Source organism: Pteropus vampyrus, unplaced genomic scaffold, assembly GCF_000151845.1.
Source record: "Pteropus vampyrus isolate Shadow unplaced genomic scaffold, Pvam_2.0 Scaffold7, whole genome shotgun sequence".
In the NCBI taxonomy this organism is placed as follows: domain Eukaryota; kingdom Metazoa; phylum Chordata; class Mammalia; order Chiroptera; family Pteropodidae; genus Pteropus; species Pteropus vampyrus.
Genome location: NW_011888788.1, coordinates 13508509 through 13520856, shown reverse-complemented (window position 1 = coordinate 13520856; position 12348 = coordinate 13508509). Strand labels below are relative to the sequence as shown.

Below are 12348 nucleotides of genomic sequence, written 5' to 3'. Positions count from 1 at the left end.
TAGACATCAAGTAGAATTGATTTTTAGGAAAACCTCAGTATTGGTGATGGTATGCAGTAGATGTCTCAAAAAAAATGTAGTCTGCTCAGAGAGTAAGGGAGACAGTTGTCCTGCTCAGCTCTTGAGAGTTAATGCATAGCTGCAGGAAGAGACTGAGCCGATTTTAAAGGAGAATTGAGTGTGGCTTGTTCTAGGCAAACCGAAGAATCTGTTCGAATAATTAAAATTAGCAATGAACCTTGTGTTTAAGAATGTTCTCTTCACTTGGAATCTTTTGATTATCCTCTGGAATTAAAAATACCTTTTTGAGTTAAGAGACTATAATCTTGATCATTCTTCATCAGCTTCATTTTAGCCTTGATTATAATATATAAACTGACATTGAAGCAGGATAAATACTATTGTACTCTACCAATTGTCTGTGATGGGTAAACTGAACAAATGATTGCACTCTGCCCAATTGTGAGGATGATACTTGTTTTAAGTGGCCAAAAGGTTAAGAGAAAAACAGAGGTTAACCACAGGCCCCAGCCAGAAAAATGCTCTCAAATTACTTGCCTCTGCTACAGATTCCGCCTGCTCCTACAAAGCCCGACTTTGATGGCCCTCGAGAGAAGATGCAGAAACTAGGAGAGGGTGAAGGGTCTATGACCAAAGAAGAATTCGCCAAGATGAAGCAAGAACTGGAAGCGTAAGTGGATCTTCTTGATGGGGCTCTATCTTTAGAGAAGAAAAGTAGTAATGTGTACAGAAATAAGAACCTGACAACTAATGGCTGCCTCCTAAAACTATATTTTGCAGAGTGTAGAGCATAGTCTTTGTGAACTTTAGACCTTGACTTCCTGGGGGCCACTAACTGGATAGACTAGTTGTTTTCCTCTATGTAGTAGACCATAGTTGTTATGGAATGCTGCTCTGGCATAGTGAAGTAAACTTTTATATGTCCATGTAGTAGACCATAGTTGTTATGGAATGCTGCTCTGGCATAGTGAAGTAAACTTTTATATGTCTACATGTAAATAATTCTTTAGGCTGCTGATAATGTTCAAAGCATTCTCCCCTGAAGTTTGATTACTGCAAATACAGTTGAACCTAAATTGCTGTGAATGCTGCTACTAAGACGCATTCTGAATAACTACCACATTGATGGTTTGAGAAGGCCAGGTCCGTGGGAAGTATATTTTAATTTGATTGTAATTTAATTCAAACAAAAATGGGTTCTTGATTCTGTATCATAGAGGTTTGCATTAAAGTTTCCTATGAAACTGTCCTTGTACTACTTTATCTTGGTTCCCTCCCCTCTTCCACCATCAGTGTATTGGAATTCACTTGCTTATTCCAGCAGTTCTCTGCCCCAGGCCCATATTATCTAGGCCAGTGCTCAAGTACCTTTAGGTCCTGAATCATTCACGCACTCGAGTGCCTGTTATGACTAGCTCTGAGCATAAAGCACTGAACACAACAGACTTAAATTCCTAGCATTGGGAAGTTTAGAGTGATATTTAATGTATAGGTTGAGATAACTTTATAATTTCTGGTAATTCTGAGCCTTATAAAACTCAATGCTGTGTACATGGCTGCAGAATTAAAGGGTTTTCTTTGTTTTAAAGAAACCAGTGTTCTGTGACTACTAAACACCAGCAGTATTTACATGTAAGTTTTGGGATTTGCAGACTTGTTTCATCAACCCCAGTTAAATGTCACTTTCCCTCTTCGTTTACTCATTTCACAGATTACAAATGGCACTTTATAACCTAATTAGATATAAAGTAATACCAGAATGTTTTGGTCTACTTCAGATAGTTTGCTTAGTGGCATAAGCAGAACAGTGAAGAAAACTAGGAGCAGTAGTGGCCACTAGTTGAGTGGTGCCAACTGAATGTTTTGTGTGCTTTTCTTTCAGTGAATATCTCGCTGTCTTTAAGAAGACTGTATCATCCCATGAAGTCTTTCTTCAGCGGCTCTCTTCTCACCCTGTTCTCAGTAAAGATCGCAACTTTCATGTTTTCCTGGAATATGATCAGGATGTAAGGCATTTTTTTATTCCATTTCTAAGATCCAGTTAAAATGTATAAGACTGTACTTTAAAAAATTTACCTGATATATTTTCTGAATATTTGACTTATAATTTTAAATTTCTTACCAACACACTGGAAACCTTTTTTTTATTATTACTTATTTATTTATTTTTAGACAGGGCAACCCTTGGTTGACCTCACAGATTACAAGGACCTTGTCAGCTTACAATTCCCCCCCCTTTTTTTTTTTAAAACTCCTACAGCACCTGGCCTTCGTAGGTGGTCTCCTATCCAAGTACTAACCAGGCCTGACCCTGCTTAGCTTCCGAGATCAGATGAGATCGGGCCTGTTCAGTGGAAACCTTTTTTTAGATGTTGCTTCGCTCCCATAAATCCATTATGTGACATCTTTTAAAAGACTACTTAAAGATTTTGACCTTTTTCCCTTTCAGAAGCCAGTTTTCTCCTTCACCTAAGTTTGGAATTGTTAGAAGGAACTTCAGTTAGTTCACATTTGTTTTCTTCCTGGCTACCTTTAGTTGAAAGAAGGCTTGTATGCTTTTTTTAAAAGCATGTTCTGTTACTATATGTATGAGGCAAGCCCTAGCTTGGAAATTTCCTCAGTGTCTTCTAACTGGTAAAGTTTTAATAAACAACATAGAACAGAACAATAGTTTTACCAAGGATTTAAAAGCCACTAAGACTTGGTGTCTAGATAGTTTTTCAAAATATCTCTTAAATCACACTGTGTTTAGGTTTAGTCGTTTATCGGACACTTTCAATCTGGTAATTAAGATGGAATTAAGGTATATATTTATCTTATGTGTGCATGCCTATACAAGTGAACGCTATTACTTGGAATGTATTTAAGACTTCTTTAAAAGAACCTTAAAAATATGTGTACTATAAACTATTCTTTTGGAATTCTTTTTCTTCAGCTAAGTGTTAGGCGGAAAAATACCAAGGAGATGTTTGGTGGCTTTTTCAAAAGTGTGGTGAAAAGTGCTGATGAAGTCCTTTTTTCTGGAGTTAAGGTAAGTGGCTTTTAGCTGCTTTAGAAAATATTTGACATCATGTGGATAGGTGACTTTTTATTTCTTCAGAGAAGATATTCAAAATAAATGGTATTCTCAGAAATACAGTAATTTCTTCAAATTTTGGTTATTTTCATCTACTTATTTTCCCAAAACACCCTGTTCTCTCCATGGAGAGGAAATAAGAGCCTTCTCACATTTAAGTCTTCAGTTTCTTTCTTTTTGTAAGGAGAGAGGTTAAATTATTTTTAGAAAGAAAATAAGCTACAAGATTAGTACCATGCCATTCTTCAGAGCTAGATGGTCCATTTTGGTAGCCCCGGATGCATGTGACAGTTGAGTACTTGACATGTAGTTAGCTGGTACAGCTAAGGAACCAAGTTTTTAATTTTATATACGTGCTGTATTTCAAGGACATCGTATGAAAAAAAGACTTAAAACTTACTGATGTTTTTGTTTTGGATATATTGAGTTAAATAAAATATTACAAGTAATTTTACCCATTTTTTTTATAATGTGGCTATGAGAAAAATTTTAAATAGCACGTGGCTTACATATCGATGGACAGTGTGCTGTTCTAGAAAATCAAATTAATATATATGTCTCTCACCCTCACAGGTATGATTTATTTATGCATTCCTCAGCCCTCCCACCCCCTTTTTAAGTGAGTTACCTTAATAGCTACTATTTGGAATCTAACTTTGTCACATAGGGCTTGAGTAAGGACCTTGAATGGAGAGGCCCTTGTCAGAAATTTGGAAACTCTTGAATTGTCTCATTAATGCTGTTTAAGGTATGTGGGGCTATTCTGTACCCACGCATTGCAGGATATTTGGTATTCCTGGCTGGTGCCCACCAGATGTCAGTATTGCTTCTCAGTCTGGAACCAACCAAACTCATCTGTCTTCACACACATATGGACATGGGTATCCAAGACTAGGTAGCGACCCACCAGGCAGAACCATTGCTAGATCTTTAGATACCAGGGCTTTACTGGGCATTGCTAAATGACTCTTCACAATTGTTCTATTAACATTTCCTGCCAGCACTTGAATTTTGCTAGTCTTAGGTATGAAATGGTATCTTGTCGGTTTGTATTTCCCTGGTCTATAGAGGTTAAATTTACATCTGAACTTATTACCGTAATTTTTTCTAATACAAAATATATACTTATAGTCTTAAATTTTGCTTCTTAAATGTCTTTCTTCTTGCCCTTTTAGGAGGTGGATGACTTCTTTGAACAAGAGAAGAATTTCCTCATTAACTATTATAATAGGATCAAGGATTCGTGTGCAAAAGCTGACAAAATGACCAGATCTCATAAAAGTAAATACCATTTACCCAGTAGCCACTTAACTTTGCTGATATGCCAGCTGTTGATATAAAAAGGGCTGTTCTTATTTCTGCAGATGTTGCAGATGACTATATCCACACTGCAGCCTGCCTGCATAGCCTGGCTTTAGAAGAGCCCACAGTCATCAAAAAGTAAGTTTTTGTTGGAAAAGCATTTCCCCTAATCCCCTAATCAAAAACTAGGTGGTATAATTAGAGTTATAATGAGTAATGACTGCATAGTTTCAGTTCTGCTTGAGTACAAGCTCATCAAGGGTAGATGATAGTTTCTCACATTCAGTTCTGCTTGAGTACAAGCTCATCAAGGGTAGATGATAGCAACTCACATCTTATACACCCTCTGATCATAGACATTAGGTAGGGGAGTCAGAGGGTACTTCTGTACCAAACATGGCTTTTGTCAAAGCCTTTATTTTTGTCAAGTATTACATGTCTTTGTTTCTTGTTGATTATTTTAATTGTGGAGTTGTCTTTGAAGTTTGCCATGTTGTGTTCTCTTGTACGTGGTGCTTTTCACTTTACCTGAATTGACTTAGAGATTTGATTAGTGATCATAAGGATAATGTAATGACTCCAGTCTGATCTTGAGCTTTTTTTTATGTGAAGTTTTCAGTTTTTCTATGATGGCAGTTTGTGATGTGAGATGGTATTCATTTTAACACCTAGGCTTGCTATAACAGGTGGTCTTATTTCTGATTTGAAAAATGGAAGTCAGGCTAATGGCAGAACCAAGATGAAATAGTATATATTTATACCTTTGGGACACACATGGTGGTGTGGTTACTTAGAGCCTAACTTTGGTTAACATAACTTTGGCATTGGATAAGAACTGTCTTGGCTGAAGGGGCACCACAAATTGCCGTCATAGAAAAACTGAAATCACATCACAAATTGCCGTCATAGAAGAATGGAAAAATTCACATAAAAAAAAGCTCAAGATCTGACTGGGGTCATTACATTATCCTTTTGACCACTAATAGTGCCTCATGACTGTGGCACTATAAATGTGCTCAATATTATAACCATCTTTACTAGATTGGGTCATCTGTAATGAAAACACTACTTTGATACATTAATTCTAGAGTACCAAAGGCTAGGGCTCCTGAATTTACCCATTCATGTCTTAGGGTATTGATAAGACCATAAGTCATACATGACTGAAGACCTTAAACCAAAATCATGTATATATTTTCAGGTACCTATTGAAAGTTGCTGAACTATTTGAAAAACTTAGGGTAAGCATTTTTATCTTGGTTTTTGTTAAATATTTTATATAATCTGTAGATTTCTGCTTAGATGATGGTGACTTTTATATATTTTTTTAATAGAAAGTTGAAGGTCGAGTCTCCTCAGATGAAGATTTAAAGCTGACAGAGCTCCTTCGATACTACATGCTTAATATAGAGGCTGCTAAGGTAAGAGTCCTCAGAGGAGTGCAAGACCACCTTGCCATGACCCAGAAGAGATCTGATATGATTAGAGATGTATTCTTTTTGATAAAAATAAGGAAGTTAGGAATTTGCCAGGATTATTTATGTAAGTGATGTTGACCTAAATTGAGTTTGAGGAATAGGAAAGGAATTGTGATTTGGAAAACACATGCTGCAGTGAATTGAAAGATGAGTCCACTGAGGGTTTGGAGTAGGCTGTATTTATGGGCAAGGGAGTATAAAGAGTGGGAAGGTCTAGCCAGAGTTTAAGAAGTAAAAGTTCATTGGCTTGAGGGTGCTTGTCCCAGTCAGTAAGTTTATTGGCAAATGTACGTTGATCAGGAGATTCTTCTGGGTCTTCTGTAAATCAGGAATTTACGGGAAATCAGCCTTCTAGTTCTTAAGTTTCAGTCTTCTGAGGGGGCACATGCATGAGATTCTTCATTTCATGTCTTCCAATTCCATTTTAGATTGAAATCTTTTTACATTGACATGCTTTGTGTGGCATTGTTTCCTTAGTTTTTATTGCTTGTGAGCAGTAGAGGTGGTGCTGAGTAGACAAATAATAGTTTGGGGGAATTATGAATTATTTGGATGTGGGACGTAAGTGAAGACATGCCAAAAGCGCTATTTTATTTCTGAGGCAGAAAGGGTTTTGGATTTGCGAGTTTTTGCTGAATTACTGTTGTCAGTGCAGCTTTTGAGTCATAAAACATTACTTAACAAAAACAAGACTAAATGGCAAGCAGAATGACCTTTTGGAATGAAACATGCATTCTTCACTATCTACACTGCCCGGAACAAAAATGTTTAAATTATTTGTATATAAAATATACCAAATTAGGCAACATAAAATTAGGGAAAATATGTAATAGGGAAATGTCATCAGGAAGTAGAAAGTTATTATTTTCCCCATGTTTAGTTTTATTTTGTCTTTTGGCATGTTTCCTTAGTCTTATACATTTTTTTTTTTTTTTTACACACACTTTATAGACTACCTTTATAATGGATTTAAGTGCTGGTGTTAAACACTAAAGTTTTTTGAGTATACACAAAAGGACATAATTAGACGTCATGTATCTGCCATACATGCATCATAACTTCCCATTTTAGGTACTGAGGAAACTTCTACTTTGCTCTAAGTTTGCAGGGACTATTTCAGATTAGATCCTCAGAACAGATCCCCAAAGCAGGGATAGAGTTACAGGAATGTTTCAGAGTAGTTGAGATAGATATTTAGTCTTCCTGTTTTGTTTTCTCGAGATTTTTCAGGGTGTCATATCTGTTAATTTTCTTCTCAGGATCTCTTATACAGACGCACCAAAGCCCTCATTGACTATGAGAATTCAAACAAAGCGTTGGATAAGGCCCGGTTAAAAAGCAAAGATGTCAAGTTGGCTGAGGCACACCAGCAGGAATGCTGCCAGAAATTTGAACATCTTTCTGAATCTGCAAAAGAAGGTTGAGCAGGGCCACTTCTTACTTTTTCCTTTTAATTTGGAAGTAATTTCAAACTTACAGAGAGATGATGCATAAATAGCAGAACACCCATACATAGTTTACTTGGGGTCACCTACCTGTTCATTTTGTCCCTTTTGCTTTGTTACTTGGCACACGTGCTCCCATTCCACATGTATGTTTTTTATAAACACTGTTTTGTTTTGTTTTTTTAACCACAAATTTTATATATCATGGTCCTTTTATTCCTAAGAACTTTGTTTTGCATTTCTCTTATCTCCATACAGTATAGTTAGCAACTTTGGTAAACTTCGATACGACATAATACTATCTACACTGTGTATTCTCATTTTGTCATTTCTCAATGATGTCCTCCAGTCTAGGATTGCATTTAGATTTCATAGCTCTTAAGTCTCCTTTAATTTGGAGACTAACTCTTCTGAGCCTCTTTTTTTTTTTTTTTTTAAATGACATTTGCCATTTTGAAGACCATAATCTCTTTACAAATAGAATGTTCCTCAGTTTTGGTTGGTGATTAGGTTCCAGTTAAGTATTTCCAACAGAAGACTATAAAATAATGTGTCCTTAGGAATGGTCTCGGAGGGGATGTTTTGTTCCTCTTCTCCTGAATAGACAAAGTTTTATATTAATTTCGATTACCCAATCAGGTATTATTCGATTTTTCTACTGTGTAGTTAATATTTTTTTCCCATGCCATTAATTAGCAATCGGTGGGGAGACAATTTAAGACTGTGTGCATATATCCTATTCATCAGACTTCCTTCCTAAATGTAGTCTGTGGTGATAATTTTTGCCTGAGCCAACCTTTATTTACTCTGGTGGTTGCAGAAAGGTGATTTTCCCCCTCCCTTAATTCTAGCATTCCCTTTCCAAATCAGCCCTTGGCATTGTTCTTTAAGCAAAAATCTTTCTCTCTTACTTTCTTATTTAGTATCTTTCTTAGAGTCATGGATTTCTGTCTTTGAAAGTAGTTTTAAAATTTATTACTGTACTAAATTTTTTTGGTTCTCACATTGTCCAGACTTATCCAGTAGAGAGTGTCTTTAAGCTGAAATAACCTCCCATTCTTTTGAGCAGTTAGATATTCTCTGCTAATCTTACATTTTTTTCTCCTGCCCTGGAAATTGCCATTTCTTCCAGGGGATGGTGCACCATTTACATGAGTGTAATATGTAGTCTTTTCCTTAAGAGATCTCACTGCCCTGTAGTTCTCAGGGGCCATGGAACATGCAAAAAATGAAGAATGTGTCTTTCAGAGTGAACGTAATGATAGTGGGATTCTGTACTTTATTTATTCTCAAAATACTTCCCCACTCCCTTAAAACTCAGGTTCCCATGAGAAATCTCTACTTTAGTTTAAGACTTTTTCTAAAACTTTTTTTCCCCCGCGTTTTCAAAACCTAGGCATATCTGGAACCCTCCTCATAATAGCAATGAACAATAAGAGTGCTCCTTTGTCTTAGCTCATATCCATCCAAGACTGTAATGCCTTAAGAGACAGAGCTGCTCTGTATGAAAACTTTGCAAATGGCATGCAGACATGCTCACATGGCTATCTTTTGGATTCTTTTAAAGGAACCTCCCTGCTGCCCTATTCTTAAATTTCCTGCCGTTTTTTTTTTTTTTTTAACAACTAGTTTAAATTTATAAGGAAAAGAACACACTTCAGAGCTACTGAGTTGAAATCCTAAGTTTTCATATAGACCAGAGTTTAGTGGCTCTGACAGTTTTAGAGGGGATTAAAGAAAACCACAAAGTTTTAAAACAGTGCCAATTTAGGCTTGTCCTTATTGCCTGAGGTTTGTCCCTGTGTTGCTAGATTTGATTCTCTTTATTCAAATTGTAAGCCTGAGTATATGATACTTAAAACTGTGGTATTCTGAAGAATACAAAGATTAACAGGTCTTAACCTGTTTGCCTTTGGTCCCAGTTAAGATTTGTGGCTGAACTGTTTAGAATCAGTTGAATGAGCATAGTGAAACAACACTGTGGTGGGCAGCATGGGTGATGGGTTAGTGCTGAGTCCTGGTTCTGTGTGTAGGCCATAGAGGAAGGAGGTGAGCTTATCTTGACAGCTGGGAAGGACCTCTTTAGCCTCGTATACCCAAGGTATTGTCATTAACACACCACTATAAAATTTTTTGTGTGAGGTTTTAATGTGGTTGCTTGTATTATATTTCTGTTGGACAGCGCTATATAGACATAATACAAGAGGATAAGTTTGCTCCTGAGTACCCTAAAGTGCCAGCTTGAGCTAGGGAGGGTTTTCAAAGTTTAAAAATAATTCATAATAAAAAACCATTGGTTCAAGTATGTGTAGCTCACCACTTTCCCAACCCTCATTCCATAGACATTGGTACCTAGAGGTTAAGGGGGAGGCCACTAATCAGAGATTCTCAAAGTCAGTAGCCATTCTCTGAATTTTGATGTTTGGTGATTGGGTGGTGGTCCTCATTTAAAGACAAAAATGTGAGAAACTGTGGTACATCAAAGCTTGGGAGATAATTTATTTGCAAGGATGAAGTTCGGAAGTTAAAGACGAAAATTGTTCAACTTGGTAAACTTTCTCTTGTAGAATTAAGCAATTTCAAACGAAAGAGAGTGGCAGCATTTAGAAAGAATCTTATTGAAATGTCTGAACTGGAAATAAAGCATGCTAGGGTAAGTATTCAGATTAAGCCAACAACTTTATTTTTCCAAGTTATTTCCCAATTCACTTTCTCAGTGTCATCAGACAGATGGGTTTGCTTTGTAGTTTTAATCCCCTGTAGTTAAGGTGGGATCCACTTGTTGGAGTATTTAGTCCATTGCAAACCAAAAATTCTCAATTTCTTGATGAAATACTGCTTTTGAGAAAAGCATTCTTGTTGCACCTACCCTGCTTCTTTCTCAAAGTCCTTGTAGCCACACTTTGAAGAACCTGTTCTAATAATTTGTGAACACATCCATCATACCATTATATGCTCTTAATTATCTAGAGTTTCATGGAAAACATTTAAAAAAAAAATTTCTAGTTTTGCTAAGTGTCTTCTGATATTCCTTTTTGGCTTAAAAGGGGAAAAAACTTCCTTGGGTGTACTTAATGTCTGGCTTAATGTTGCAAAAAAAAATTTTTTTTGGAGGAAAATGGTTGTCAATGCTGGGTGCATATTAAGACTCTTCGCTGCCTGATTGCATTCACTAAGAAATTCTGGGAATGGCTCTTTGCGTGGTTCTTGGATATAGGTGAGATTGGGCCCCCCTCGAGAGGGCTATCTGGTCCCGTAAAACTGGATTAGCCCATGGGCCAGCAGGGAGCCATTAGAAGAAGGAACTTTTACTGGCCGTCAGCACTGGTTAAAGCAGGAAGACTGAATATTTGTGTGTATTTTAATTCTTTTATTATGACTACAGCATAGATGTCTTTATTCATTTGCCTCTTAAGTCCAAGTTCTTTTAAATTGCAGTTTTAAAGTACATATACAAAAATAATAACTCATAAATGCTAAGTTTTCTGAATTCTCTTAAAGTGAGAACTTTTTCAAAGCAATTTGTGCAAAGTCCTATTTAAATATTTATTATTTGTAATCTCACTTAAAATCTCACTCAGCTGGACGTGGTTCCATAGTGTAGCAGTTAGCACGTCTGCTTTACATGCAGAAGGCCCTAGGTTCCCACCCCAGTGGAGCCACGGTCCATGGTCTATAGCCATGCCACCCTGAACAAGCCTTATTCCATCTGATTTTGGAAGCTAAGCAGGATTGGGCCTGGTAGTACTTGGATGGGAGACCACCTAGGAAGACCAGGTGCTGTAGGCATAAATAATAATAAATAATTAAGAAAAAATAAAAATAAGATCTCACTCAACTAGTTTTTAGCAACTTTTTATCCAGTCTTTCTAAGGCCTTCAACTTCAAACAATAGCTTGTTTATATAGTAGTTAGATTAATTCACAATAAGCAGAATTTGGCATGATTGCTTTGGGAGCAAATCTGGGGTTGGATGCGGATTGGAGATGCTGGAGCAGCAACTGCTAGCTCTTTAGATTTGAGCCTTTCCTATGCAGCACTCCCAAGCTAAGAGGAACTCACCAACATGAAATGGGGTGAAGGGGATGTAGGTTATGGTTCAGTCATGATTTAAAGAAGAATCTCTTGTGAAAGCTAGGTGGGTGGGTTTAAGTTTAATTCTTATAGATATGTTAGGGAGTCTTGTACTCTAGAGCAATTCATTGGTCTACCTTGACTTTTATTTTTCTTCTAGAACAATGTCTCCCTCTTGCAGAGCTGCATTGACTTGTTCAAGAACAACTGACTTGGCTTTTCTCTGAATGAAGGACACGAATGTGAAAGAAAGCCAGGATTACTTGCACTTAAATCATTACCACAAAAGATTTATCACCTTTGATTTTAGTTTAAAATTGTGTTAATAAATATTTTGATTTCTAAAAATCTTAACACTTAACCATGTTGGTTTAAAAATATTTCTATTACATGCTACTTGGACATAACTAATCTTTTCCTTTGCATTTAATAGCTCAAAGTGGGCAGAATCTAAATATTCAGTTCTCCTGTAATTTGTTTTTAGATATTAAAAGGGTGCAGGAAACGTGCCTTCTGGAAACAAGTATAAGCAATTTGCCTGGCACATGTAGTTTTCATTATTTGATGTGCCCATCCCCTATAAACCAGTTATTTTAGGGTAGGTGCCAGTTACAATAAATAATTCAGCTACTTGTTACAGGTAACATAGATTTTCCATTCCTTAATTAGGTAACTTTTCCCCCCTTCTCTCACAGATCTTTAGTCATCTTAAGTGTTTGTACTATAACAAGAACAAGAAAATATCATTTATCTTTATATACCTTTTGCAGCTCCATTTTTGTAGTTGGGATATAAATATTTGAGAAGTATTTTAAGGGTATAAAATCGATATGACATACTTTTAGAAAGCAGTCAGATATACATTAGAAAAGATGTGAATACCCTCTAAGGGGTGGTGTTCGTGTTTGGACTTTTTATAAAGTGTATAATAAAATGATAAACCATGATACCA

The 12348-nt window shown here is 36.5% G+C and overlaps 1 protein-coding gene and 1 pseudogene across 5 annotated transcripts in view; both read left to right on the top strand.

Annotated features, from left to right (window-relative positions):
* Window positions 1-12348, top strand: part of SNX5 (sorting nexin 5) — a 23768-nt gene extending 11420 nt beyond the window's left edge. For all 5 annotated transcript variants that reach the window (XM_011370544.2, XM_023537539.1, XM_011370561.2 and 2 more), the window contains 10 exons: window positions 570-691; window positions 1904-2027; window positions 2957-3052; window positions 4273-4378; window positions 4462-4537; window positions 5601-5640; window positions 5734-5820; window positions 7137-7296; window positions 9890-9975; window positions 11557-12348. In XM_011370544.2, coding sequence (XP_011368846.1) covers window positions 570-691; window positions 1904-2027; window positions 2957-3052; window positions 4273-4378; window positions 4462-4537; window positions 5601-5640; window positions 5734-5820; window positions 7137-7296; window positions 9890-9975; window positions 11557-11607 — 948 coding nt within the window. In that variant the 3' untranslated portion in view covers window positions 11608-12348. The remainder of the gene's footprint in view (window positions 1-569; window positions 692-1903; window positions 2028-2956; window positions 3053-4272; window positions 4379-4461; window positions 4538-5600; window positions 5641-5733; window positions 5821-7136; window positions 7297-9889; window positions 9976-11556) is intronic.
* On the top strand, window positions 10994-11111 carry LOC111747094 (annotated as a pseudogene).